Consider the following 27,845-nt stretch of genomic DNA (forward strand, 5'->3'; position numbering starts at 1 on the left):
TTATAACAGAGCTGTACATCAGCCACGGGGAGAAGAAGAGGTAAAGGAAATAGAAGTGGGCAGTGATGCAACATTGTAAGTGCCAGCTGCCATAAAACACCAGGAACGACTGCACATAACTGTGTGGCCCACACGCAGGCCACTACATTAGGAACACCTTTTTATACAGTGGTTGACCTTTTTGTAAATTCTACAATAATAATAATAATATTTAACAAACACTGCTTTGGACCTTTCTTTGGACAAAAAGACAGGAAAGTAAAGTAAAATCTTAGTAGATCAGCATTTTCACCACGTTGACTAAATCCTCTACACCGAGCCAAAGTCCCCTATATCACCTTTCAGAAACATTTATGCTTAGAACTGCAGGATTATCTTAGCTACATATTTAAATGAATTTCATTGCTGTCAAGTGCTTGGTTGTTTAGACGTGCATTTAAATGCAGGTGAAGAAGTGAAATCATAAAGTAGGTATGTTTATGTTAATTCTGACAGTGGCTGTAAAGTATCTTCACGTACATCCAAGACCCCACCACACAACTGTGGAGGTAAAAATGGAAATGTTAATTCCATTGTGAATCTGTTGTTTTCTACCGCTTAATCCTTACCATGAAGTCATGGAAAATCATCAACAGAACTCATGGCGGTACTTAATCATGTGAGTAAGAGCATTTTCGCACACAATACAAGGAGAACTCAATGGATTGGGACTAAGCAGCTCCATAGCCTTAGGAAAAACCATTAATCAGTGAAGCTAATCGGGGAAAATGTTTCAATTTGCCGGGAAATGTAGAGTTTGGACGAGCCTGTGGGATTTTCTGGTGTTCTCTAGACTTGCAACCTTTGGTCAGTTATGGGTTCAGCAATGTTGTGTTCCCAAAAACTAAGGTCAGCTCACATCAGTGTGAAGACACTTGTAGAAGGATTTTTACTTCAAAGTCTTTCTTTCCTGTTGATACATATACCAAACTGACAACGCCAGAAGTCATCAGGCTCAAATAGTCTCAGAGTTATTTCAGCATGAGTCAGGATTTTTACACATGGATAAACCACAGAAGAGTTCAGACCTTTAACCTGAGGCTGAATCTCGTGGGGTGCCCTGGAAATCCTTGAACATTTTAGTCTGACTCTTTTCATCTCTGTTTTTCCTCTCCATACACACACAATGGAATTGTTAGTATGCAACACTGGTAACTGATTTTTTTTCTTCTTTTTTTTGAAATGACAACTTTATCTTAAGTTGTACCTGTAGCATCCTCACTAATTTAAAAAACTTAGAGGCCCATGGAGAAAATACATTCTGTAGTAGAGTAGTAGGGCTGCAAATATGGGTGTCTGTATATCACTGATAGTGTATCGTTATATTAATGATTATCCTTTTGTTTTCGTTACTACTGGGATTTCTAATGTTTATTTTTGGGTCCCTACTTTTCTTAGCTCCTTTGTTACTTTCCTTTTCTGTCAACACAGCAGGACCAACCCCATTGCCTTTCTCAGCATCCTTTCTAGGTCCTGCCCTTTGGTCTGATCCTTGAACTCCTGCTGCAGAATCCATACCGGTCCATTACCACCGCTGCCCCCTACTGGTAATTAGCTTCTACTGACCCCTGCTCGCAGATGGTGCTGTCCATGGTACTGGTTTCTCTGTGTTGCTTTGAGTTTCTGAATCGATTTAGCTCAAGTCAATTCTTGATGCCATATCTGCTTTTTTAAACTCACAACATCACAGATCTGCTGCTTAAAATTCCGAAGCAGGTGTTCTTTGCATCTAACTACAACCAACTTTTCACACTTTCGGTGTGTGTGCTTGTATGTGTGTGAAGAGAGAGGAATATTGCTTCAGGTATAATCCCACTAGTTTTTCTGTGGCAGCTTTTATTCACTAGATTGGTTGTTTTGATTGACAAAGGCAGAGGAGAGTAAATGCACTACTTGTTATGCAGCTGAAGTCTGTCAAGGCTCCAACACCTGCTCTCTTTCAGATGCTTATTTCATTATGGCTTCTCTCGCAGTCTCGATCCCAGGAGCCAAAGGTTTTTCTTTCTTTTGCACTTTCCAAAATCCTGTGCTGCACATTTACCTGGTTTTTATTCACATTTTATCCTTTCAGCCTTTGCTTTGGCCAAATTGTGGCTTATTTGCAGCCAGCCTTGTGTGATATCACCTAGAATCACAACCCCTGAATATTTTTGCTCTAGTCTCTCACTGTCTCTCGCGTCTGCTCTGGCGGAAACAAACAAAGCAAACAAAGGCACACTACATCACCTTGAAACATAAAAGCTGGCCTCGACATGATGATGTGCAGGGTTGCTGCCTCTAACCCTTTTGTCAGTGTTAGGAGGCTAAATTGGGATATTCCTCCATACGTACCTTCATCCCTCCAGCTTAGTTGTTTATTTAACATCCCTTAATAACACTCCTGCTGCTCTGCTTGTCAGCAGCTGCAGTTTACAGTCATGAAGTGTTACGTATAAATAAAACCCGAGGGAAACAGCCAACCAAAGTAAACACACAGTTGTATCAAGCACAGACCATCAGTCGTGTTTTGTTTTGTTTTTTCCCCACAAAATCTTTCTGTCTTTGATTAAATATGTTTCGATCACTCGTACTTATTCAGACACACGTACTTCTCTGGTTTCCACTTCATCCTGAATGACAGGAGCTGTAATAACACCTGTCAGCGGCTGCTGTGTTTAACAAACCCATTGCTTGGTCACACAGTCCGTTTGATGGTAAGTCATACAGAACGGCATAATTCAGTTCCATCCAGTACACAGGGTCAAATCTACAAATCAAGGATCTGATGTTTGAGACATGTTTAAATCTCTTCAAGTGTTTTTTTTCTTCCAATTGGCATAGAAAAGAGAGGCTATTTCCATGCAGAAAATATGTTGCCAAGGTAACAGAGGAGAGAGTGTGAGTGTGAGCATGTGTGAAAATGTGTGTGAGTGCACGAACGCGAGAGAGACTGGGAGAGACCGAGAAACCCTGTGAAAACCAGGACTGTAGACGTTAAACGCAACGCTCCACCCTACATGTCAGCATCAGTACAGCAGCTCGTCAACCCCTGTAAAACGCTCATTACACATGTTTTAAAATGCTCACAACGTCTACGTTATTTTATAGCCATCTTTTTTCCACAGACGAACTGAGAAATGTGTCTGGTTTAACTCAGCTCTTGCCTTTTTACTGTTCCTTCATCTCACTTACAGTCTCCTCGTCTGCAGAGTCTGTGTCTACCTTTAATACTTTATAGACTGCCGTTATCAATTTACCTCAGCTCCCATGTCTCTGTCTCACGCATTTCCTTTGTGTGTCAGATACACATTTATAGAATTAGCACGATTAAGTACAGGCAGTAAAAACTGCAGGAACAAGCTTTTACAGTGCATGCCTACGAGTGCACATTATTGTTTATGCAGTCTGCAGAGTCCTGTATGCCACAGTACAATATTATCTTTTTTGCAGATACCTGGACCTGTCCCTAACATTTTGATAATTGTAATTGTCTCTTGGCTATTCATTTATTTACGTAGTTATTTATTTTCTTCTCTTTTGAAAATTGCAGATGTTTTGTGTTCATTTTAATTGATTTTACTCTACTATGACAAAGAAGGGAAGCCACACAAAGTCCACTGAAAATAATATAGATTTAATAAAGAAAGAACACCAATGCCTGCTTAATGGTCTCCCACTGCAACTTCCTCAGGTGTTCTGCATTTGTAATCAGGCTGCAGCTCCACCCCCACAGGCTCCTGCAACACAGGGAATGACATCCTCCCAACACACAACCTGAACCTGCTTTAGAGGCTGTGGCACTAGAAACAGGAAGTGCTAGCTTAGCTTTGGCCAGCTTTGGATGTGAGTGACTCTACTATTATATGGTATGTATAGTGTGAAAAGGCAAAATGATAATAGTTAAACAGGAGGATTTGTTCTGTCAAACATGTCAGTAATTTTTCAGACAACATTCAGAAATATTTTTACAACCTAACCCAAGATATTTTAAATTTGTTCTTTTTATGCTGGTTGCTTTCCTGCTTCATGGCCAAGTGGCACTTAATTCATGTCCAACTATTAGGAGTATTATTATAAGTTGTGTAATATTATTAAAAATATTATTTTCCCTGTGCAGCATAATTATGTAGTGTACTGAATATTTTATGATTTACTGGTTAGATTAAGACAATTGTGAAAGCTGAACCAACTGACTTTTGTAAGTTCTTATAAATGTATGTATTGCCAGCTAAGCTCTAGATATAAATATTTTAAAAAGTAATTTTTTTTATCTATTATTATGGCATTTAGGGTTAGTTAATTTAGTGATATATTTTGCAAGCTTAATGTTTCCCAATGGCATAAAAACAGAATTGTTTAGTGAGGAGGATTCAATTTTTGATGTAAAAACTATCTGAAAAATGTGAAAATTACCACCTTCTTTGTTGTTGTATTAAATTTAATATACATTTATACATATACATTTAGTATGTCAGCTATGAAATGCAAAGCAGGAGTTGTTGCTTTTTGTATTCATTTATATATAAGTCTGTTTTGTTTCATATCTCACATGTTTTTATGTGAGGATAATACTACAGATAATACTTTGTTGGTGATGTGAGTACTTCTTTCACCTCTTTATCAGAGCTCATCAATAAAAATATATTTGTACACTTATTCAGAGCTCATCTCCACAGTAAAGAGGATAAAAGTGTCCCTCACCCGTGGTTGTTTTGAGTGTTTTTAAGTCTGGAGTTCTTCGGTCTGTGAATAGCCCTTGGTGTAACACTCAGCATTTAACTGTTATGAGTTTTTCACTCTGTATTCAGCATCTTCTCCACTTCCAATAGCTTTGAGTTAACTTAATGTTTTATAGAGCAGATGCCCGAAATCAATGTTCTGTTCCCTTTTTTCTTTGCTCTAAGGTCCAGATTGTCCAGTATCTGTAGTCTTCAGCAGTCTCGCCTCCTCCCTCTCCCACTCCCCGTATCTCGGTCCCTGCCCCCTCATCCACCGTGCGTCAATCACAAATCGACCTTTATTTGATTAATGCTTCATTTTAGGATCCATGTCACGTCGCCCTCGCCGTCTACACACGGTCACTAAAGGTGAAGTCTTTTCAAAAGACCTTGCCCATCTACATTTCAAATCAGCCACTGTACTGCTGTGTGGGACGTGATTGGCCTACTTCACAAACCGTGTAGAGCCATTCAGATCAAAGCCTCTTTAGAGACTTGTTTATGAAGAGCTACCTGACATTCTCAATTCTACCCATGACGGCTCTGTCCCAGCGGCTGCAGTGGAAGACAACTGATCAAACGGCAGATTCGATGCCACTGCAATGTTACTTCCTGTCCACATTCCCATGCGGGCTCTCTTGTGCTCTCTATACAGCCAATTTGTATGAAATTAATGTTAAATGTGACACCATGGTTTGATGTTCCAACTTAACAAGGCACACGTAGACACAGTCACTCTCACTAATAAATAATATTAGCAGTCAGCCATCAAGTCCATTAACAATCCCACAGTGAGCCAGTTTGAAAGGAGGCTTCTGTAAGAGGGTGGAGAAATTATGCAGACTTTCACGCAATCACATGTAATAGATTAGGTTCAGGGGCATTTCCAAAGACTTTAGATGCCCCAGGCACAGGGCAGACCTACATTGAACAGAGTTGAAGTAAGCAAATGCCACTGGGTTTAGTCATGGGCTTCTAACCGATCTTTCTTGTCTCTTGTGGATATCCAAATATAGAGCAGTCTGCATAGGTCTGTGGTCACCACTGTTTATGTTTCAACCTGAAAGTAGGAAAGAAGGTGAATTCTTCCAGTACGGCTCATTTACCTATTGGTTTTATCTAAACAACAACAGATTATTACAATCGTAATATGATATTAAATAAGTATGTACTGCTGATTTTCTTTCCAGGTAATATTTAGAAACATTTTCAGAGGCTTTAAAACCATCTTGAATTTGTTTCTTTGTTCTTGCTTACATCTTTAGTGTTTTGTTTTCTCCTCACTGTTATTAAAATAATAATTCTCTGTGTAACACAGTTGTGTACAGAAAATGTACAATAAGTCTGAAATGGTTCACATTCAAAATTACCGATGGGGTTGAAATTCTTTTTTAACAAATCTGGGCTTGTTCTGATAAATCTTTAATGTTCCTGGCACCACACAGCGGAATATCACCCTCAATATATGGATTCATGTTTGTGATATTTGGCTAAGCTGGGGTCAGTTTGTGACCTACGGTACAGTTAGGAAACAGGAGCGGGCCAAATAAGGTAATCCCAAAGGAAATGACACACAGTCAGGAGTCAGTGGTGCGGGAATATAAATGTGTCTCCTCTGGATATACAGAAAGAAATGGCTGGAGCACAGGATTGAAAATAACCAATTGGGTTGCTTAAAGGCTGGAGAACTCTTCCTGAAGAGTATATTTGTCAAATGCAAGTGCATCAGACTCTGTTAGGCTAAACACAGCAGGCGTGGCTTCTGTAATCATTTCTGGGGGGGGTTGCTCCCGGCTCAGAGCCAGTGGCGATAGCCTGCATCTCCCACTCTTGTTGCAACACTCCTGTTTAGTTTCAATCGCAGGGAAAAATAATGTGGCCCGTGACCCAACAGCTTCTTATCCTCCATTAGGCCCACTAGAAGCCTAGGGCGATAACAAGATTATTATAAGCACTTTTAGTAAGTCACTGTGAATGGGATCCTCAAAGAGGCTTAAACTGTCCCCCTCTTGAACAGCCCTGATGCAGAGTTTGAAGCAGGCTGGCACATCTGTTTGACTGCACTCTTCACTCACTGATCTTTAACACCAACAAATCAATGTGAGATCCATCATTGGGACCTTCAGTGCGCAGACACAGAGCGAATCGCTTCTATAGGCGATAGCGGCTATCAGGCAAATGGCCAGAAAATGGTTCCTAATGGTGCCTGGTACGTCTGGCGTGAACTACAACCAGCCTCTCTGTCGTCCATCATCCCCGAGCAGATGTAAAGAAGAGGAGAGGAAGCAGAAGAAGCAGCTGTTTGCTCAGCGTGCAATTACCTCAGGGGGGCAGCGTGGTAATTTGGGTTCATGTCAAACCAAATCTGTCTGAGACATGAGATGATGCACTGTCATTTAATAAGTCTGTGTTTCAAGCAGGGGAAATTACTCAGCATTCCTGGTGTCTGACCTTTAGTTAGGATTTTTTTTCAGTGGATTCTTAAAAATTGCACTGTCATTTATTTTCAAATCTTGATGGGAAATTAAAATGTATATCTGTAAATCCTATTCAAACCCCGAGGTCAGCTACTAGGGCATGAAAGGATGGAGGGGTATGTTGGAGCGGGAGTATTAACAGCACTGTAACACAACACTTGGCATCATTAGTTATGAGCTTTAGTCATGAGTTTGACTAGACAGTAACAGTTGGTGCTGAGTAAACAAGGAAGTCTTTAGATTTGACCATTTCAATTATCTCGCCCAGACTGCTGTTTTCCCAGAAACAGTGATCACATACACTATTAATGAGCCATGATGTTCATCCTGGACCCATTTACTCCTCTCAATAATGCATACTCTTCAGGATTGCCTGCACATATTTTACACTGCACCCCAGCATCCGAGAGAGGAGGTATCGGTGGTGTTTTGGTCACATTTCCTCCAGGCCCTGCAGGCTTTCTCTCACTCTCTCTCTCTCACTCTCTCTCTCTCTCCAGGTGCCACCAGACATAGTGTTTACCCGGGAAATGCTGTCTCCCCTGGCTCTGACTGGGAAGACCTGCTGTGTGAAGATAATGAAACACCAAGCTGCGGCGCTGAGAGTTAAAGGTGCTAAAACACTATTGAAGGACTTCAGCGTTCCTAAATTAAACGTTCCTGTTACTCCTAACTAACTGTGATCGAAATGGGCTTTCACTTTGGTGAAATTGGCTCAACGATTGCTTTTCATAAGACAATTGACCACAAATTGGTCACATCAATGCCCCAATGCCATATTACCCCACAAACGTGTATGTCATTAAAAGCGGGTAATTGTGCTATGGACGGCCATGTTGATTTAAGCGCTCCGTAGGGAAACGTCAAAATTAGTCGAAACTTGAGCAAAACAAAAAAGGCCATTAGCACTGACAGAAGAAAATGACTAATCAGCCGGGGATTGATGAAGTTGTTGAAGAAAAATAATTGGTGACAAAGGCTGAAAACCTGGTGCATTACATCAGTGTATTTGAAAAGCTCAGACTGATTGTAGGTTGTGATTGAGAAAAAGGATCTTCAGGATTACAAGTCTATTTGTTGGTTATATTGACTATAGGTTTATAGTCAATTTAAAAAAAGAATAGGAATTTAAGAAAGGATTTTTAAAATATATCTTTAATTTTGATAATCTTAGAGACGTGCGGAGCAGTTTTAAACTCAATTAAATATATATTTTGAATGGTTTTAGATTTTTTAAAAACGTTTTACGTTTAACACTGATTTCACTTAGAACACAAAAGATTAAACAGATTTTCGCTAACGATTGTTTTGTGTGTAAAACAATGTCATACGATGCATGGTTTGTTGATGACTGCAGGAAAATGGATTTCTATTTATGGGATGAAACCTGACTCCGGCACAGTTTCTCTATGGTTCCAGAAACTTAAACATATCTACAGGATATGATGGATTATGTGTTTGCACAGCTGCAGCTAGAAGAAACAATTTATGAGATGCTAGGTGCAAATCAATGATTTTTTTTCTCTGCTAGAGATCCTTTATGTACGTATAACGATCAGCGGTTCTCTGCAGGACCACTGACAACAAGCAGCAAGGTCCCTTTTTACAAAATCAGCATCTTCATCATCCCTATGTGTCAGAATGTATGTGTGTCTCCAGCGCAGAGGACAATGGAGGGTGGAGCAGGTGGGAGGAAAACTAGACAAGGGTCAAGAAACACATCTGTAAAACAAGTCATTGTTCGGAGGTGTTGGGAAGTAGGGCACGTGGTTGTAATCATGTCCCAGGGCTTTACACATTGCTGGCCTACCAGCTCTATTCCGTCACGCCCTCCTCCCCCCCCTCCCCTCACCCTGCCTCCTTCTTCCATCCTCACCCTTTGTAGAGGTGCACTGAATACAGACGAGCCAGAGGCTGAACAGTTGGCTTAAAAAGAATGCTCTTTCTCTCTTTATCCCTTGTCCCTCATTCTGTTCCAGTCTCCTCTCCTCTGCTAACAGTGCCTTCCTCCTCTCACCACGCTCTCTCCATCTCTCAGCTGTCTTGCTTTCTTCTCTGCACATCTCTCTCCGTCTCCCTTTTCTTCATCTTCACCCCTGCTTCACTGCCGCCTCCCTTGCTGTATTTGTTTCACAAAATCCCATCTTCTCCTCACTGCACTGCCCTCCTCTCTCCCCCTCTACTACCGCTCCCTGCATGCATCTATTATTAAAATACACTTTTGGCTTAGCAAAAGACTGAACCAAGATTCACACCATCCTCCTCAGCATTCTAATCACCCGTAACAAGCAGAAAATACTAGATAAATCTACTCAGTTTCCGTGACAGCAATTAATTAATGTCCTGTATACCGTATGTGTAACTCATCTGAACAAATCTTCCCGGCACAGTGTTGTATATCCAGCCAATATGCTGCATCCCCAGAGGTTTCATACAGCGGAGGAGTACACAAGTGCATGTATATAAAAATCAATCTGGCAGCATTCGATCACCTAGACCCTGAGTGAGTCGGAGCTTGTATTCCAGCAGAGAATGCATATCATGTCGTTGCAGCTCTCAAGCTAACGTTACGGTAACTGTAGAATGAGCCGTACATGGGCTCCCACTGTGGAGGTTGTATTTAACCTCTCTTGCAGCAGAGTTCTGCAGTGGCTTCTCTCCGAGGGCACAGACAGGGAGCGGAGATATGCAGGCAAGAGTCGTCCCCCTAGTGATTAGCATAGGCTTCTTTTCATCATCCGCTCCCCTCCCTGACTTTGAACAACAGAGGAACCAGGGGCATGAATTCGTCAGAGGTCCAGAGCCTACAGAGAAGGGGAAATTATGCCGCAGCAAAACCAATAAAACACAAACTTAATTACCACCCTGACTGATGAAGCACTCCTTACTATGAGGCGCTTCTATTGTTTTTATCTTTATGGTATTGTAGGCTTGAATTTCCTGTAATAGCAAACTGAGAAAAAAAAAATCATAATATATAATATAATCCTCTCAATAATGTCGAGTGAGTGAGTCACAGGAATATGTAGTTCATTAGCAGTTCATTAGCTTTCTGTCTGCATTTTCATTTTTTTTCCTTTCCTTTCAAGCATTTTTTGTTATTAAAAAGTCGAGAGCCCAGCGAACAAAAATCACACTGTAGGTGTGTCTGGGATAGTTAATCTTAGTTTATCTAAATAAAACATTTTTATGTCACAACATGTTAAACAAGTTGAACATCTTTTGCTTACTGTTCACAAACACAAAGCAAACCCAACTGCCACAACTGTCTTTTCTTTCTGCCCCCGTCAGGGTGTAGGGCTTCATTCACACTGCAGGTATTGTTGCTCAATTCAGATTTTTTGTTGCTGAGATCTGATTTGTTTTGCCTGTTTTTTTAATTATATATTTTTCATGCGACTGACTGAATGGTTTATGGACCTGAAGTGACCATTGTGATCATATGTGTATAAATATTCATGCTCCTTATGTCAGCATGTATGTATCATTTTTGGAAGTTGCAATCAATGTCAAATAGTTTCAGTAACATGGCCATCAATCAGAGAGCCTTTGGTCTCTCCGTAGCCGAGCAGACGGCTCTCTAGGTTTTGTCTCTCTCATTTTTCTCCACCTCCTGTCGATCTCCATAAAAGAGGTGGTGAGAGGGAGGCAGTGAAACTTGACAATCTTGTTCTTTACACTGACAAGCTCATGGTTGTTCCATTCATTATTTACACTCTATATGCCACGTCCTCCTTGCTCCAGCACAGAAATGTGACTTCTGTCTCTCCTCAATGATGTAAAGGTCAGACACATGCAGTACGTATCCGATTAAGGGCTACATATGAAACTGGACTGGTGTTGAATTTGAAAATAATAATCTGAATGGTGCTGTTTACTTTCACCTGCAGTGTGAACTTAGCCCATTTTCCACTGGTAGATATTTCCACTTTAACTGTCACTGTTTCTTGCAAATAATAATAATAAAAAAAGAAACATACCAAGGATATTTTTCAGGCAGTTTAAAACAGCAACATTTTTAAGTGGCAACATAAAAGCGACTCTTTTGATGAGGACTTTTTTTTTGTCTATATCATAAATACTATATCTTGAATGTCTTAGCACAACAATGTAGAAGTTGTACAGCTCCATAGAACTGTGGAATTTGTGCTATATTTAGCCAACCAGATGATCAGATGCATCTTTCCAATTGGTGTGTTCCTCAAGTCCAGGGGACAACTTTCAGTCCTTGACAAGTCCTGTGTAAAAAATTTTGACCATGTTATAGGATTAGCACCACCTGCGGGATAGAAAAGGAGCGCAATGCTCTCTGTTTACGGACCAAAACACTATATTAATGACCAGAACACTGCAGACTATATCTTTTAAGTTACAGACTTACACTTAATGATAACAAAAAATAACTGACGTGACAATGCCCAAGGGAGTCTGAAAACCAAAATTAAATTAGAAATACATCCCTTTTGTCACTGGTTTATTTATACTGATAAACATCAAACAGAAACAACAGCAAAATCAAGAGCTGGTGTCCTTTCATATGTGTGATTATCTCTTTTCTTACATTGACAAGTTAATTTACAATGGTTGTCACTGTGCAGGACATGATAGCATCAGTAAGTAAAAAATATGGAAATTAACCATTTGTGCTGATCGTATCCACCTGTGATATCAGATTTGTTCCCCTGCACCTGTCATGCTGTGGGTAATGGTTCCACTGTCACTCAGATCAGTCATGACAGAAATTCTATCAGAGCTCAGTCTTTATGTAATTACATGATACAAATGTATTGATTCAAACCAGAGGGCAGTATTGGGCTGAATTGACTCGAGCCACATGTATGCTGCATTGTGCTGTGTCTGGGAGTGAGGGTAGAGGAAAGATGGATTGCTGTCTGTCTCCTACACTGGGATCCAACACCTCTGGGATGTGAAACGAGTTTGCAATCTCTCATCGCAGAAAATAAGACGTGTCACCATCTGTCTGTAAAGCTGGAGACAAGAATCATATTCAAGGTCTATAGAGATTGTATCCTTTTGAGTAACAGGCAACGCTCCTGCACGGTCCTTCCTTTTGTTATAATACAGTGTCCGGGTTACTGCATTCAATACCACATGAACACATAAGGTTGTACTGTGATATACAGTATCTCACACAACTAAACATTTTTGTACATGACCTTGTTTTATACATTGTTGTGCCTTTCATTGAAGTTTGATCAAATATGATATATTATAAGGTAAACAAATGTGAAACCTTTCCCACAACCCCGTTTGCCTGCCTTGTCCTCAGATATATGTCATAAACTTATATGTCCCTTGATGGGGGCTCAAGAACTCCAAACAAGGCATAAACCCCGTGTTTCTCAAAGGGCCATATCTCCAAGAACACAAGAAAGCGCAGGTTGTAAACTCCAAATCATAAAGTGCTCTCCAGCAGCCATTCAGAGCGAGAGAGCTTGTCCCTGGCCTGGTGAATGTTTGTTGTGCTCTCAAGCTGTGGCAGCTCGCCACTCATGGACAGGCTCCGCTTGGAACGCAGACTGGCCCCAGTTTTGGGGTAGGCTACATAGCAGCGCTCAAAGTATGAGTCTGCATTAAGAGAGTGCCTGCGGTTGACCCTAACTCCCCCTGCAGGCACAGTCATGTAATGCCTGGCCTGGTGCGGTCGGTGACCCCGGTGGGCAGCAGTCCACTTGGTGGGCTGGCCGGGGACTGCCAAAGCAGCAGCGGCTGCCATTTTAACATCTGAGGAGTTATTGCAGTTCATGTTATTGAGCTCGACGTCCGCCTGAGCCTCAGCTCGGCGTCCGTCCGAGTGTTTGGGTGGTGCACTGCAACGCTTGGGCCTCAGAGCACCTGGAGATGCTGGGTGCCAGCTGTGACTTGCAGCAGAGGTAGACACAGTGCAGTCAGGGACAGATGTTTTGGTCGACGCTACAACAACCGGCGGATGTTGCTTTGTCGGTTCGGGCGGGGGCAGGGAAACCCTGATGCAATCTTTGTCATTTTTTTCTGGACGTAGAACCTGCTTGGACACGGATTTGGAAATTCCACATCCTTGTAGCTGTCCATCACTGCTCAGTGACCGAATGTCCCCCATCTCCAGAGCCTGGCATCAGCAAATACAAACAAAGGGGGAGAGAAAGGGTTGGATTTTTAAGACACCCCTGCTTCAATTTTAGGAAAGATAATGAAGCGTAAACGGACAGAACAAAAGGAACCAACGGCAAACTGACCTTATCTGCTTCTCCTTGGTTACACACCCGGTAGCGCACAATGAGGAAGATGATAAAAGAAAGAACAGAGGCCACGATAATCCCTCCGATGATAACGACAATGGTGCCGCCAAGGAACTGCGACTGCATGAAATGACATCTCAGATACTGAGGCTCTGTAGTGAAGTGGACGCAGCCGATCACCCTGGTGGCAGTCAGCGAGGTCACCTGGTCATCATAGATGGCCAACACACACAGGTCATAGTTTGTACCAGCCGCTAGGTTGTTTACTAAGATATCCTTATTGGTTGGAGGGATCATCCTGGAGAAAAAAAAAACAGATTTGTAAGCTATTACATAGATTAGCAGGGGGTTAAATGAAATGAGACAGAGGCAAATCAGATTATCCAGCTTATTGTTTTGCAGGGAGTAAAATGACATTGCAATCCCTTATCACTCAGGAGGCTATTTAGCCCTGTTGACATAATCTTCTGTGACATTTGATTAATTTTCGAGGCAATATTCAGAATAAAATGTTTTTGTTCCTTGGCTATGAATGCAGGATACCTGACACACTTGTCTCCCTTATGTATTTTGTTTGCTAACAGGAAACTGCTCAAACTGTAGAAAAATGAAAAATAAAATTGTAGATATTCTTAATGTTTAGATAAAGTACTGTTTGATTTTATCACAGCACTTGGTCTTAATAATAGGGTTCTGTCAATATTGCACATCTTGTCCATTCTTCAAGTATCTGTCTGGGCTTTTTCAAAAACTCTAATCTCTTATCTGTTAAAGCCAGTCTATTGTTGATTCAGATGTACGTTGTTGACCAACGTTAAACGTGACATTAGTCTTTATCTTCAGCACACATCGACAGGTTGTATACGGAGAATGGACTATTACTGATAACTAATCCCAATTCTTTTCTACTGGTTACAGACGGAGACAAACAGACAAACCAAGGCCGGATGCTCCCACCACCATGATTTACAGTAAGTACAGGGTGATAAGCTACATGTCGTCTGATTATGGCTTCTGTTTTTCAATACCTTTCAAAGGCCAGACAAATGAAGAAGTTAAGTAATTTATGACTCCTCTAGGAAGCAAACTGCAGTTCCTTTATTGTTATGGCGGACTTTTGGCAGCCTCCCTGAACTGTTTTCTTTCCTTTCTGTTTTTTTCTAGTGCTTGGATATCCACTTCTGTTTAATGTCACTGTCAGGTTTATCATCATTAAATTATTATTTAAATTATATTATAAGCCTACGCCTTTTTAAAAACAAGATGACTTTGCACAGATAGTTGGCATCGCAACATTTCAACACAGCTGTGTATGCTTAACTGAACGTATACAGTACAGCGTGTAATATCACACTCATTTGCATTATGCATGCAAAAAAAAAAAAGGGTTTATCTATCAGTGCTATTCTTCTTCTCTTTGTTAAACATGGTGTGACTCCCCTCTCTGTGGTCCTATCAGTCTGCAGCCCTGTACCGACATTCTGTTGTTATTTTGTCGATTAGGCATTATCAAGGTTTTGCACATCGTAAATGGTTCACTCCAGTGAGGGAGGATTATTAGTCCCAGACTGTGGAGTCGAGAGATGCAGTGCATTAGTCTGTTTTCCTGATAGGATTAAAAGACACCACAAATAATGGCGGTGACAGTCGGATGCTGCTCTTAAATACGTACTAAAATAGATGCACACATTCAACATCAGGAAAAAAGGTAAAACAAGGGTTTGGAGACTTAGATGGGATTTGAGTAAGCTTGTTTAAATCACTTTAGGCCACAATGTAATGTAAAGGCAGGGGATTTTCAAGTAAGTGCTTTTCTATTAGAGTCCTCACCTGTACACCAGTGAATCATCATATGAGCCATTGTACTGAATCTGGAACATGCGGATTCCGGGAATACTCCTCTGGAAGTTGAACTTGATCAGTGCAGAGGTGGATGTGGCCTCAGCTGTCACCACTTTCTTCTCGTGGCTGGTCTTGGTGTTTCCCAGAGGCACCCCTCCGGGCTCCGTACCCGTCTTGGTCACTGTAGCGATATCTGATGATCCTGGGTCAGGCTCCTGCTCTGTGACTGTGTTGTTGGCAATGTGAGGGAGTTTGGCAATGACCAGATCCACCGTCTGCTGGGCCTCTCCCGCGGGATTGGAGGCCACACAGGTGAAAGACCCTGCAGCACAAACCAGTTATATTAGCCTTGTAGCTGGAAATGATTATCGGCGTCGAGCATTAAATCTAAGCTAGTAATATAACTAATTATAGTCAATCATATCTCACAGAAAAGGAACAACATTTTGTTAATTACTAATTTGCTTTCTTGGCTGGGTTACTGTGTGTGCCATTCCCTGGATTTGAGAGCTTGGTCATTTGTGTTTATACTCCCATTCAGCCAATGGACCAGCTGTAATGATGGCTGGAAACTAGTATCAACCCTGTCTGTGGGAATGTGTCTGTCTCCTCTCACATTTCCCTCCAGTCCCTGTTTTCCTCTCATCCCTGCACGATTGTCTAAACATTAATCAACATGTAAAGACATGTTTTCACACTAATTGACACAATCTGACACCAAAAGAATTTGTGTCTCGCTGCGTCATTGTATTGGCTTTTTATGCATCTATAATACCTCTGTGGTTCGACTTCTGCCTGAATAACATTCAGCAGCCAGATATCTTAAAGCTCAACGTAATAAGTGAAGGAAAGAGAAGAAAACAAGCCAGACTTTACGAGAAAGAAAATAATACTTTCTACCAGCATCTTGACATTTTCTTTTATATCTTTTTAATAAAAATAAAGGCTTTTCTTCTTTTGGAGAAAAGGTGTGAAATATGCTCTACAATAATAAAGCAATCTAGTTTACAGGAAGTTGTAAGTGAGATAATATTTCAGTGTCTGGCACATTGATTTGTGAATAATCAGCATATGGCTGCATGTGAATATTTGATGAGCTGAGACCCAGAAAAAAAATGTTACATGGTACTGAAACCAAAATGTGACAGTAGCTGCAGTGCTGTGCCGAAGTTAAAATGAGTCGATTATTCTACATGGTCTTTCAAAACAATAATGCATGCTTTGCCTAGAAACAAGCAAAAAAAAGAAATTAATGATCTGTGGCTCAAAGTAAAGTTTACCATGATTTTTATTTAATTCAAAATCATTTTTGAGTTTATCCTAAATATAATCACAGATATGGTGTCACATTATTTTAGTTTGTTTGTGGGTATAGTCTGCAGTGGGCTGGGGATCATTAATATGCAGAAAAACAATTTAGTGCCTGGGGGTATGTTCTATTTGACTCTGCATGGTTATTATTATTTTGGCAATACATTTTGGAACTCATAATTCTGTCATTTTTGACCAGATTACAAATGACACCATAAAATAAAATGCATACAGACAGGACTTCAAATATAATCTTTACAGCATAAAATCATAAATTCAGTCTTTCTTTTTTAATCTTTTTCTCTACTGTCCCTGTTAAGATTTTCTTTTATTTATTTTTTTTGCCACTGGCACTGCCACTCCATCCTTTTAAACAATTTCTGATAAAGCTTTGCCAAACACTGCTTGAATGAACTGCAGGGCTAAATGTATTTGTCAAATTCTACTCCTACATCTTTGGCTTGATTTGTTTTTCTAACTCTTAAAGAAGCCACTTTAAGATACTGTTCTTCAGATTTCACAACCGCAGTGTGTAGTGACTTTGTTCCCTTTCCAGACTGTCCAGGTTTAAGTCCCCTCATGTGCAGATCACTGCCCAGCTACATAGTGCTGGTTCCAAACTGGGAGGGTTCTGTCTGGAAGGGAACCTGCAGTGTGTCGATATCACAATGAGGGTAACCTGCTGTGGGGACTGCTGAAGAAGGTGATTTTTCTTCATTTTAATGAATGCCTGTAGACCATGCTGAAATATTCCAATTTTCTGGCTAATAGCCCTTTGGGAAACACATTTGCTGGTGCAACAGAACTATTTTATGCCTGTCAAACTGACTAATCTGAGGTATTTTCAGACATTTATATTTCCAAGTGGTTGGGTTGTCGATTTCTATGGCTACAAGGCAGCAACATATATTAAACTGTAACACAGCGGTGTGGTTTTAAAATGTTTGTTATTGTCTCCACACATGCAAGACGTCACTTCCAACGCCCTCACACATTTAAAGAGCTGTTGCTGTGTCATCAACAACCTCAGAAAACAACTTGGCAACAAAAGCTGGTGCAAAAAATTGACAGAAAATAACTGGCAGAGGAGACAAGGACGGACGGAATATCTGCTTTTTTTTTAAGACTGAGAAACTATTCCTAAAGACAGTAATTTCACATTTCAAGTGTATCAAGCACTTTGTGGATAAAATATTAAGAATGCAGATGTCTTCTGAATTATGCACATTACTAGCTTCTTCGTCTTATTTAAACTGAAAGCACGCTGATAATATCAGCCCTCTAATCCAAATCTTCAAGCTTTCACGATTGTGATGAAGCAACGTCCTAATGACAAACGCCTCTAAATGCAGGTGAAAAAGTTAACGACATTCAGACCGTGATCGGGATTTTACCTTTTACGCGTTATCACAGGGACAGTCAAGCGCAAAGGCCCTGTAAAGACTTCTGTGTACACAAACAAACAACTAATTTCCTTCAGTCAACACAACAGACAAACAGTCACAGGGATGTAAACACACCAGAGTCTTTAACGGTGCTGATAAGGATGTCCAACGTCCCATCAGTGTGGACCACAGCCCTGGATGAATTGGACATAAGGCGTCCGTCAGGAGCGATCCAGTGGATAATGGGATCGGGGTCACCCCTGGCTTTACAGCGTAGACTCACACTCTGACCCTCCAGAGCTCGCAGCTCCTGAGGTAGGATAGGGAATGTACTTAGTTAGCCACAGAATTGTACCATTCACACACACTGACATACCTGCACACTGGCTGAATAATGCCCTATAGTCTAAGAGTGCTTTACTATGGCACTCAAACTGGCAATAACAAGTTTTAAATGATATAGCCAAAATAAACAAACAATTGATTCGCATCATAATTTTGATATAGGCTGCACAAAAAGAAACTATCACAATACACCAAAACATTTGTGTGTGAGGATGAGATCATTTCTTTTAATTGCCTTGCAATTATATTGAAAATGTAGAATTATAAATGTAACAGATGAAGTCATTTGGCATAGATTTAACCAATAGGCTAATTATATTTTACTGTAATAACCACAGGCTGCAATAACCAAGCGACTGCTTTTGCTGTAGACACTTCAGCATGGATTCGTTTTTAAACTGCAAATAGCTTCATTAAAATGATACCTCAAGAAAAGCTCTGCACACCAGAGTTTGCAATATTTCTGAGGCAGTTTGAGTTATTTTTGTAATATTCTGTTCGGCATGTGGTCTAAAGTAGTCTTGGAAGACTCCTCTGACACTCAATGATAATATATGGTGTGACAGTCTGGGAACCAGCCACCTTGGCTCAAATGAGGCTAAATCTAATGTCTGGCTCAGAAAGTGTCACAGAAGCAAGTGCAATGTCTTAAAAGCGCACAGTTCGATTCACACCTTACCTGGGAGTGTCTGGTGATGAGAGGAGGCTCACACAAGAACTCTTCCTCTGATACCGTCCAGAAATACCGTCCAGCCAGGTGCTGCGGTGAGGCACAGGTCTCCAGATCATCCTCCCGTCGCAGTCTCCGCAGCCAGAGAAGCTCACAGTTACATCTCAGAGGGTTTCCTCCAAAGCTCAGAGCGAATGATGTTGGTCCCATTATCCCAGAGGTGGCCAGGACTCCCGCTCTTTGGAAGACAGGGTCAGGAGGAAGCTTTTGAAGCTTGTTCGAGGTCACGTCCAGCCTTTTAAGCTTCTGCAGCCCAGAGAAGGTGCCCTCTGGGATGTAGCTGAGCATGTTGTGGTCCATGTTGAGGGTGTGGAGATTGGGCATTCTCTGAATGGCCACCCACGGGGCGCTTTCTAAGTTATTGTAGGATAGGTCCAGCTCTTCCAGTGCTGTGAGGTCATTGAAAGCTCCAATGTGGATGTGGGTGAGCTGGTTGTTGTTCAGGATCAGGTGGTGCAGCTTGGACATGCCACTGAAGGTGTCGTTGGTAATGCGAGTGAGTCGGTTGCTGTCGAGGTGAAGAGCTCGCAAGTTCTCTAAATCTTTGAAAGCGTGAGGGGCGATGGTTCCGATGCTATTTCGAGAGAGAGTCAGGTCTACCAGCTTAGTCATGTTAGCAAAGTCTTTCCGTTTGATGTTGGTTACAAAGTTATCTCCAAGACGCATCTCCACTGTGTGCCTATCAATGTTTGGTGGCACGAACAGCAGTCCCTTTTTGTCGCACAAAGTAGCCAGATTAGGATTGAGCACTTGGCAAACACAGCGTTTGGGACAGATTTGAACCTTGTGCGCCTTGACTGCCACACCAAGAACCATCAGATAAACCAAGAGTGACTCCATTTGGGCTTTTCAGGCTGGTTCATGCACCTAAAAAAATCAATGCAGAGAAAGAGAGAAATATTTATAAAACTGCTATGTGTGTCAAATTTATTGAGCAGTAATTTTTGTGGCAGTGGTAACATATGCTCTGAGAAATTCCCCTTAAAAAGGGGACCAGGGAATTCAGCTCTGTAAAGTTAAAGGCTTTTCTGCCAGATTTGAAATCACTGCCAGCTTAATGCCGAGATTTACAGAGTCCAAACTACGAGCAGGAGGCCAGGCGACACAGTGCCAGAACAATAAATGCTGTGCAATTAGACATGAAACTAATTAGTCACCTGCAGATCGGAGAGAGTGCCTTCCGTAATGGAGTGTGGTTCTGTGACAGTCTTTTCCTGTGCTGCTCTGCTCGTCCTTTTTTTTATATGATAATACCAGTCCTTTTATGTTTGTGAACAGAGGGATGAAAAGTCAAGGCTGATGGTTCAGGGCCTCGTCAGAATTAGGCTGATATGTCTACAGATCGTATCGCCAGTACAAAGGGATGATTGGACCCGTGCTACAGTCAGGATATGCTATGACTAGCTATTGATTTTCTCTCTGCTCTCTCTGCTGCTACTCTTACTTATCACACAACTGAGATGGGGATAAGGAGGGATCCATTTGATGAATCCTGAGACCTTGTCAGGGATATAGTGTATCATAAAACTAAGAATGTAGGGATCAGGTATCAGCCCTGCAAGTGCACTGCACAATGTTCCAGGGCGGCGGTGACATTATGTGCGATTATATTTACTGAGCTAAAGTTTAGTGTCGCTTTGGTTGAACATACAATGGTTGGCCGTCTGGGTGTCTGGTTACAGCACAGAGAAAAACAACACCAATCCAATCAAACACAGAGAGCAGGAGAGCCAACCCCACAACTGTAGTAAAAATCATAAACTAAAATCTGAACGACCGAGGCAATGGTCCATTTACAGTTAGAGCTTTCTGTGGTTTGCAGGTAATGCCGCCATTGTTGATGGTGGGTCTTGAAGAGTTTGCATAAAAAAACCCTTCCTCAGCAAAGAGACTGACAATTGACTACCTTCATGCTTCAAAAGCTTTTGTTGCACCAGTGCAGGGACACACAACTCATCAGAGGCTGACAGCCAAAGTACGAGAAAACTATCACAGACTGAAAGAAAACATCCAACAGGACAGGGGTGAGGTTCTGCCATAGAGGGGCATGCCTTTAATGTGAGGAGGAGAGTGAAGGCAGGCGGGTGGCAGCCGCTCACAACAGTTGTATTTTGACAGGTGGGCAAAATGTATTACCTCCCGCCAAGAAGGTAAGGGGGAGGTCACCTTAAAATGGCCTATAATAGCAATGGGAGGAAGGATATCATCGGATAGAGCACGCTGAGTTTGACACTTTCATGAATATTGTTGATCTTGCAGCAATGAATCAATGCCTATTTCAACGCCTCCTTTTTATCACAAGAAATATCTTTAAAATTCACACACAGACTAGTGTGGTGCATAATGTATATTCTGTTAGAAAAGCAACTGATTAGACACTGGTAATTAGACATGCTTTTAATTAGATGTGGGCTCAGTTGAACATTTTAAATTAGTCTTCTTTAATGCCACTTGCTTTGTTTAATGTTTTATGCTACATTTCTGTTATAGTTCTGTAATTTCCCTGCTACAAAAATAGTAAACTGTATACACTTATATTAATACCAATAATAACAGGCTGTTATTGGATTTCCTCAGCCAAAATGTCTCAAATTAAAGGAATGTTTGATTGCTGAAAGACTGGGATTTTCCTGTTCAACCACCTCTAGGGTTAACAGAGAATGGTCCTAATTAGAGAAAAAAAAACACTCTGCTGCAGTTCTCTGAGCAAAACCCCTGTTGATGCCAGAGGTCAGACAAGAATGGCCAGACTGGCACTTGAAGCTGATAAGAAGGCAGGAAAGACACTCATTAGAACAGAGGAATGGAGAAGAGCGCCCCTGAACGCATAACAAGTCAAACCACAATGTAGATCAGGGGTGTCAAACTCATTTTCACTGGGGGCCACATCAGCAGTACAGTTCCCCTTGAAGGGCCGGTTGTAAATGGAAGACTGTATAAATGTAACAACTCCATAAGGTATTAATAAATGTTTCTGCATTGATGATTATTATTCAAGTTACAAATGTTGTTCGTTGCAAAAAGAAAAATTTAATTTATCAGGTTAAGACACTCTTCTGCATGGATTTTAATAAATGCTTTTTTAGCTCCTGCAGGCCGTACTAGATGATGTGGAGGGCCGAATTTGGCCCACGGGCCTTGGGTTTGACAGATGAAGTAGATGAACTACTGGTGCACAAGACCTCAGTTGAGTTCAGATCATTATGGTGCAGGTCATACCTCAAAGCTGTGGTTGTGGTCTGTCCACAAATATTGACAGGTATGTGTAACAGTATTTATTTCCTTCAATGAGAGCAGCAGTTTTGTGAGAGCTACAGTTTTCAGTGACGTTTTGAAGCAAGTGTTGAGGTGAAAGGTGATCGACAATAGTACTGTCGGTAAAAGGGGACGCTGTAGAAACAGTTCTGTTACAGACAGAAAAAGGATGCGTCATTGTTCGCTTAGCATTTGCAAACTTTTTGCTGGGAAAACTTTTTTGTGGGGATATCACAAATATGATGTGGACAGCTTCTGGACAGCAGCAGTATCCACTTTAAAGATTCCCTGACATGCTGTAATAGTTGTGAACTATCAAATCCTGTCTGTGTGGAATTTGAAATGAATAATGTGGCCTGTAATCTGAACTTGGCCAGTGGCAGGAAATCATTATTCAGTGTTGAATCTTCTTATAACAGCAGATTTATTCAGAGTCAAGCAGCTAAGAAATGCTCGGTGGCTTGCAAGTGTGTTAAAAAGTTTAATATCTGCTTTTATGTGAGAGCATGTGTATGAAAGTATAGTCTACAAAAGCTGCCCTGCACACAGGTGGGCTGGTGTTGCTTTGCCCACAGCCTATTGCTCAGAATCTGAATGGTGCTGCTTCTGGAAGTGCAATGAGGCGGAAAGGACCTGCTACTTCCAGTTTTGAGCGGTGCCGAAGACGTGATATTGATTCACTTTGTGGACATGGGGCTCTTTTTTTTACCGGTGAAAACTCAGCCAAACGTGAAGAGTATGATTGCAATGGTAATCCCTACAAAATTGGTTCAGTGAGGACAAAAGGACAACCCCTCTTCACTGAGAGGGGGCAGGAATATCTGGTGCCGCCTCCCTAATTTGCATTTAATAATGGATGATTCAGAGCAATTTGCATAACAGGTTGTGCTCATCAGGTACATAGACAAATAAGTAGATAATCAATCTATGTATTCATCAATCACGTATTTCATCTTTAAATGTCACACCCCCAGAAAATCATTATCCTTCAGTTGGGTCTTCATTATGATGAGGCGACTTGGGAGGGCGACAAATAAACAGGAAAACACAATCTACTGATGCAATAAGCATTATCACCTTCTTAGTCAATCACATTTTCTTTTACTACCTCTGAGCAGGTCTTTTTTGCCCTCTGAGAACAAAAAAGACTGACAGCGTACACCCACACATACACACCAGTGGGTGGATTTGTGCCTAATAGAGTTAGCACACTACACAACAACCCCCAGCTATAGAGACAGACACTCATGCACAGCAGCAGCAGCAGTACACTGTAGGAGAGGATATCTATGATCTCCCTGGGGTAGCATTCGCCAGGAAAAGCCTTACGCAGCATACTGCATGCCAATTGGCCGGTGAGGTCATGGGGAATATGTTTTCAGATGGTCTAACTTGTGCTAAAGATCATGAAATAAAGCCTCTGCAATCCGTGTCTGGGCGGGGAAGCAGGGAAGCTGAGCCTGTGAGAGGAAGTTAATGAGGTGATGTGTGTCTTGTACGCCACTTTGCTGGTCCATACCACAGCGCATCACGCCAGCGTCTAACCTGCGTTTGTCAAGAAAGGCAGCCGGACGTGCTCATCCGCCAAAAATAAGCTCTGTTGTGTCAAGGAGGTAAACTGATGCTGCAACATAATGGCAAAATGGTATCGACAAAGCAGTGAAATAGTGTAGGACCTCGGCCTGCCTCCTTTATGAGACTAAATGGAGCTGCAGCATCTGCTGAAGTGGATCATATTTTGAATGAGGTGGTACAAATTCTATTTTAGCAAGTAAATGCTCATGTAGCCCAAGCCTAAACATCCTGACTAAATATTGATGCTGCTGTGGAGCGCCTAACTCACACATCTGTGTTTGTGCATGTGTTTATGTGCTGATGTCACCCTTTTCCTACACACAGTCTGCTAATGTTAGAGTGCCATAGCTCTTAGGTGACAGCCTTGATGCCATGGCAACACAGAAAATGTTTTTTTTCTGGGGGGTGCGATGTAATCAGTAGCTTGTTTTCAGAATTATTGAGAATATTTACAAAATGAGTTATATTTAGTGCTAAGGACATCAGTGACTGATGCCCATGATTAAAGGCCAGACGAGGGGCCAGATGAGGCCTATTGTTCCCTTTATGCTGCAGTGATGAGAAAAGACAAATTGCACACTTGGCGATATTGAAATTGAACCATTACTTCCTTTTTTCCACAGTTCGGACTTAAAAGTCTTGATGAAGAAATGCGTTCTAGTTTAAGTATTTTCAGAAGAAAATTAGAGCTACACTGAAAATCTTGTGGCTCGAGTCCAAAAACAGTCTTTATACTTTAATATGAAGATATTCTGTCTACTGAAGCAGGAGGGAGAAAAACACTGATTATTGACTTTGGGTTTTAATTTGCTCGGTGTTATGATGTGTTTTGTGTAAGGAGCTTATGGCCTAGGATTTTCTTCAAGAGGCAGCCACAGAGAATCTTTGAAAATCATTTCTAAATATCCATATGGACTTTTTGAAAAAATATTCACCACAGTGAGAATCTACATGCTGGTAGATATGACAATTCTCCAATGTGGTTTTACATGTTGGGGTTTAGAATCCTGCTTCTCATTCATGCCGAGACTCTGCTCATACTCAACTTTGACTTGGACTTGAAACCATAGAAGTTGATTTGGATGCATCTCAAACTTCTGCTGTTACTTGGACTCTGACTCAAAACCTTTGGGACGTGACGCAGACTAGAGTGTGATTTTTTATTATGTGACTCAGACATGGATTTCAAACAATGGGGACCATTCTTAGACTCAATTAAATATTTTCTTCTGTGATTTGGATTCAAGGCTAAAACACATGGGACTCAGTTTGAATTTTTCCTTCGTGACATTGAATCTGAATGAAAACCACAGAGGCTCAACTAGGGCAACCTTTTCTTCTGTGACGTACACACTGAAGTCAGATTTGACTGAATGCATCTGTGGTCCCTTGGCCTCAAACAGCATGTATTGAATAGGACTTAAATTAAACAAAAAAAAGAAAAGGTTTCCATTTACAATCGGCTCATTTCATTTCTTTCAAAGATCTTTGTTTTCCCATCTTGTATTCCAGCCAAAATGCTAATGTGGTTGAAAGACTGATACATACAAAATAGGCATGGCTTTCCACGATTGATGAGTTGGCCTGTAGAACAGTATCATGAATGTCATCATTGCTATAAATTGTGCTGCTTATAACTACATAGCTACTATATGCGGTGCATGCAAGTTTATGAATAACAAATAATCAGTGTTTCTTTTTTTTCATGGAACTATGCATTCAGCAAAAATACAAGGACTCAGTTTTATAGTGCAGTAAAAATTTGGGTCAGCGGCTGTGAAGTTGGTCTGCAGATGAGTACATTTACTGTAAAGGCACCAGATAAGCTCATATCAGCCCAGTACTATCAGCGAAAGGTAGCAGCATCATGCATAAACAGCACCAGCGCGAGTGCATTAACATAGGAGAGCGTACAGAAACAGTAAAATGAGGCGTGAGCCTGGCTTCACTGGTGTGCTGTTACAATGGAGCCTGGGGCACTCATGAATAATAAGATATGTGATAACTAACACTCGAAGACAAGACCATCATAAGTCATCCTCCGTGAAAAAATCACCAGGACCACATTTTCACCTGTCTCCATTAGTCATCCTGTAACATGTTCTTCTACCTACACACCTATCATACATCTACTGTGTTATACCTGAGCTAATTTACTCTCCATCTGAGCCTAATGACTGATGTGTGATTTGCATATCAGCTGGGGTTAAGCACAACACCAACCATCAGATAACTTATCTTTGGATCCACACAATAAAACACAGCCATATCTTACACTTGAAATCAATCTTATCCGGCATGCAGCCTAGGAGTGCAGGCTGAATAATGGCCACATTAGGTAGGATTCTCACTCTCACCTGTCGGAGAAAAAAAAAAAACAGCACAGGATGCAGCCGAGTGGGTACTAAAAATAAAATCTGATTGCGTTCCTTTGGCAAATGAGAAGATTTTCTGACCTTGCGGTGCAGGTCTTGGGCTGCTGGATTACAGCCACAACCCAGTGTGTGCCACAGGGGGGATTCTGAATTCTTTCAGATGGGTCCTGGGAGAACTACTTCAAAGATACTTTCCCCCCTAGAGTTCAGCCGCGACGATTTACATTAAATCGTTAAAAAATATATATTGAACTTACCTTGAAAGGGAAACATCAAGCCAAGTGAGACAGCTGGGTGTGTTTGAACCTTTTTCCTCCCGGGGGGGCTGAGTTCATACTGACGGGTCTTGGCTAAAATTGGACCCGATGGAGACCATTCAGCTGTCCCGAAAACATGCGTCTCTGCTGCTAGAACATATGACGGCCTGCGAAATCAGCGATGCCCTTCAAGAAATCCATGAACAGCAGATAAAGGACGACTCCTCTGCTGTGCGATGTCCTCAAATCCGAGCAATGCAGCTCAGGTTTCCCCCTCGCAAAGCGGAGTGAAAAAGGCGCAGGGAAGCGCAGACTGAAGGGTCCCGGTGTGGCTGCAGCTGTGTGGGATCGCCTCTGCTGCGCTGCGCATCCGCCTGTGTGAACCTCCACAAGAGAAAACGCCTTTGTAGCGACAGACTGCTCTTATATCTACAGCCCTGTGACTGACTGACTGCTGCTGCTGCTGCTGCTGAGCTGAAGCTGCTGCTGATGCTGCTGCTGCTGAGCAGAATCCAACCAGATGTTCACTGGGTTTTTCTGGCTACGCAGGGCTCAGAGCGACTTAATCCAGATTGAATAAAAGGTTGGAGCCACAATGTAGTCAATCCAACCCCCTGTGCCCTCTGGACGACTGTCAACCACCTATACCAGGCTTCATTTCTGACCAGGGGTGCTGTGCTCAGAATGGTAATCGGGGCGCTCGGCGCTGCACAGAGACCATTTGTGTGCACAGACAGATGCAGTGTCTCTCAGCCTATCTCACAGGCAGGCATCATCATTTATTCATGTAGATTGAACCCTGCTGCATGAAAATGCAAAAGGCTTATATTCTCCTTATTTGACCAAATAAAAAAAAATAAAAAAGATTCAGATGTGCACGAGATGGAAAATGAGAAACTGATAGGATGTGGGAATAGCTGTGTCCCTGGTGATTTTATTGTTGCTGCTTTGCACAAATTTGTGAATCATTGTAATAAGTTTGGTTTGGGTTGTAAGATTTCATGACTATGAGTTTTTGATTCGTAGTTAAATCAAGTGAGTTTTCAACTTTTCACACAGAAGAAACCAGGACTACTTACATCCAAGCATATACTTACACTGACATGCTCAAAATACCACTGTAAGTGTAACATTATTTGTTTCATATTGTGACATAAACTGATGTAAGTTTCAAAACTTTCACTCTGGATTTAGTTTGAGTTAAAAAAAAAAAATTAGTTTTAAACTAAAAGTCCAAAGCTGCAAAGATCCAAGTTGAATTTATTACATCAGAAAGGTTATGTGCAAATAGGATGGGCTCAAAGCCAAAATTCAGATT

At 41.5% G+C, this 27,845-nt stretch overlaps 1 protein-coding gene and 1 long non-coding RNA gene across 2 annotated transcripts; one reads left to right on the forward strand and one right to left on the reverse strand.

Annotated features, from left to right (window-relative positions):
- The first annotated feature begins 3,283 nt into the window (after positions 1-3,283).
- On the forward strand, positions 3,284-14,516 carry LOC103381012 (uncharacterized). The gene is made up of 3 exons (XR_521743.3): positions 3,284-3,884; positions 7,714-7,825; positions 14,371-14,516. It is a non-coding gene; the product is annotated as an uncharacterized LOC103381012 (long non-coding RNA).
- lrfn5b (leucine rich repeat and fibronectin type III domain containing 5b) lies at positions 10,090-27,607 on the reverse strand. The gene is made up of 6 exons (XM_008313174.3): positions 26,528-27,607; positions 19,015-19,932; positions 18,126-18,300; positions 15,283-15,616; positions 13,450-13,750; positions 10,090-13,322 (listed from the first exon to the last, which is right to left on the reverse strand). The coding sequence occupies exons 2-6, from the start codon at positions 19,903-19,905 to the stop codon at positions 12,630-12,632; spliced, it is 2,394 nt and encodes a 797-aa protein (XP_008311396.1). The 5' UTR covers positions 19,906-19,932; positions 26,528-27,607; the 3' UTR covers positions 10,090-12,629.
- Between the last annotated feature and the right edge of the window lie 238 nt (positions 27,608-27,845).

Source organism: Cynoglossus semilaevis, chromosome 7, assembly GCF_000523025.1.
Source record: "Cynoglossus semilaevis isolate Cse_v1.0 chromosome 7, Cse_v1.0, whole genome shotgun sequence".
NCBI classification, from domain to species: Eukaryota; Metazoa; Chordata; class Actinopteri; order Pleuronectiformes; family Cynoglossidae; genus Cynoglossus; species Cynoglossus semilaevis.